We start from the raw sequence: 2,685 nt of genomic DNA on the forward strand, positions 1-2,685 counted from the left end.
CCGGGGCCCCCGCCCCACACACCAGCCCCAGGGGACACTTTGCTGCTGCAGCAATTGCTGCTGTCCCCGCCCCACACTGGAGGCCCCCGGGGCAGTCCAGCTCGGGAGCAGCAAGGCCCGAAGAAGTGCACAGCTGGCCTGCATGCGCAAGGAGACACTTGGAAAGGAGACAGTTTGGGAGACACTTGGAAAGGAGACAGTTGGAAAGGAGACAGTTTGGGAGACAGTTGGAAAAGACGGAGTTTTAAAGGAGACAGTTTCGGAGACAGAGTTGAAAAGGAGACAGCTTAGGAGACAGTTAAAAAGGAGACAGTTCAAGAGACAGTTGGGAAAGATATATTTTTAAAGGAGACAGTTCAGGAGACAGTTTGGAGGGAGACAGTTTAGGAGACAGTTGGAAAGGGTAGAGTTTAAAAGGAGACACTTCGAAAGGAGACAGGTTGAAGGAGACAGTTTGAAAATGGATAGTTTAAAGGGAGACAGTTGGAAAAGACAGAGTTTGAAGAGATAGAGTTTTGAAGGAGACACTTTGATAACGGGAGATAGGAGACAGTTTGAAAGATGTAGTTTTAAAGGGGACGCCCCCCTGGGGCCCCCCTGGGGCCTCCTGGGGCCCCCCTGGGTCCCCCATGGGGCCCCCTGGGGCCCCTCGGGGCCCCCTGGGGCCCCTCGGGGCCCCCTGCGGCCCTCTGGGGCCCCTGGGGCCCCCCTAGGGGCCCCTGTTTGGGCTGGAGGCTCACCGGGGGGACAGGGGACAGGCTGCTGAACCCCCTGTGGACAGTAAGAGCCGGGGGGACAGACTGTGGGGTTTGTGGGGAGAGACAGTTGGAAGAAAGGGGGAGGGGGACAGTAGAAGCCCTGGGGACAGGGGCCCCCCGGGGCCGTGAGGGCCCCCGAGGCGCAGCGCGCTGCGGGAGGGCACAGCTGGCACTGGGGGGCCCCCCCGAGGGCCCCCCGCGCAGCGAAGGTCCCCGGGGGACACTGCTGGGCCAGGGGGGCCCCCCGGGGACAGTAGTAGCCAAGGGGACACTTTTCTTTTCTGTAGTCTCCTGTTCTTCCTTTGCACAAAAAGCCCCGAGGGCATGCAGTGCATGCAGCGGAGCCGGGGGTCCAGCTGTACGTACCTGGCGGGCCCCACACAAAAGGAGACACTTTTCTTTTGTTTGAGGAGACACTTTTGCTTGGGGAGACACTTTTGTTTTATTTGAGGAGACACTTTTCCTTTGTTTGAGGAGACACTTTCGTTTGAGGAGACAGTTTTAACTTTAGTTTGACGAGACACTTTTGCTTGAGGAGACAGTTTTAGTTTTAGTTTGAGGAGATTGTTTTGTTTGAGGAGACAGTCTTAATTTTATTTTGAGGAGATTGTTTTGTTTGAGGAGACAGTTTCAATTCAAGGAGACACTTTCGGTTGGGGAGACAGTTTTATTTTGAAGAGATTGTTTTGGTTTTAATTCAAGGAGACAGTTTTACTTGAGGAGGTAGTTTGGAGACACTTGGGGACTTGGAATTAAATTGAAGAACTTAAAGCTATAAAAGGAGACACTTGGGGATTTGAAATTAAATTAAGGGACTTAAATAAATGAAAAAGGAGGCAGTGGGATTTGGAGACAGGGGACACTTGGGCCTTACCCGCGGGGCATGCTGTCTCCCAAGTGGCCCCTTGGGGACAGTAAGTCCCCACCCTGAGCACAGCCCAGCAGCAGCAGCAGCAGCAGCAGCAGCAGCAGCAGTAGCAGCAGCTTCGCCAGCCCATCCACCTCCCCCTGCTGCATGCATGCATGCATGCACACACGCATGCACGCATGCACGCATGCATGCATGCGTGCACCAGCCCCAACCCAAGCACCCGTTATCCCCAGAGACCATGCATGCACGCACACATGCACGCCTCCACGCATGCATACATGCATGCGTGCATGCATGCACTGCTGCATGCATGCATGCATGCACTGCTGCATGCATGCATGCACTCCTGCATGCATGCATGCATGCATGCATGCATGCGCACTTGCAGGGGACGGCGTAGGGCGTCTTGGAGCCGGTGGGGCAGAGGTGTCCGGGGGCGCAGAGGCCCTGGGGAGCAGCAAGCCCCAGGGCGGAGCAAAAGTGTCCCTCTTTGCATTTGCTGCACTCGTGAGCAGCAGCAAGTTGCTGCCTGTCTCCAAAGGTCCCGGGCCCGCACAGGTGCGGACGCTCCGTCCCCTGCAGCAGCAGCAGCAGCAGCAGCAGCAGCGGCGGTGGCGGCAGTGGGGCGCTCGCTCACGAGTCCGGCGGCGAAGCAGCAGCAGCAGCAGCAGGAGCAGGAGCAGCAGGAGCAGGAGCAGCAGCAGCAGCAGCAGACTCTGGTGCAGTAGGCGCCGCGGGGACAGGGCCCTGCGGAGTTGTCTTCTTTGAGTTGCGGGGTTGGAGACTCTGCTGCAGCAGCACAGAAGAAGCCCTCGCTGCAGACGCCGGAGACAGTTTGGCTGCTGCTGCTGCTGCAGTAGAAGCCGGGGGGGCAGCTGCGGCAGCTGCTGCTGTGCTGCTGCAGCAAGTGCGAACTCAGAGTCCCCGGGGGGCAGCTCGAGGGGACTGCTGCTCCCGCCTCGCAGTAGAAGCCTGCGGGGCACTGCAGCGGGGCCTCCAGCCCTTCTTCGGGGCAGTAAAACCTGCAGCAGCAGCAGCGCAGCAGCGCAGCAGCGC

The 2,685-nt window shown here is 58.3% G+C and overlaps 1 protein-coding gene across 1 annotated transcript; it reads right to left on the reverse strand.

Moving 5' to 3' along the window:
• Positions 1 to 1,628: 1,628 nt before the first annotated feature.
• Positions 1,629 to 2,601, reverse strand: ETH_00006340 (uncharacterized protein; the record flags this gene model as incomplete). The annotated part of the gene is made up of 1 exon (XM_013379168.1): positions 1,629 to 2,601. A coding segment is annotated over one exon (973 nt), but the record flags the coding sequence as incomplete, so codon positions are not given.
• Positions 2,602 to 2,685: the final 84 nt, after the last annotated feature.

Source organism: Eimeria tenella, genomic scaffold (genome assembly GCF_000499545.2).
Source record: "Eimeria tenella Houghton genomic scaffold, Eth_scaff1521, whole genome shotgun sequence".
Lineage (NCBI taxonomy): Eukaryota > Apicomplexa > Conoidasida > Eucoccidiorida > Eimeriidae > Eimeria > Eimeria tenella.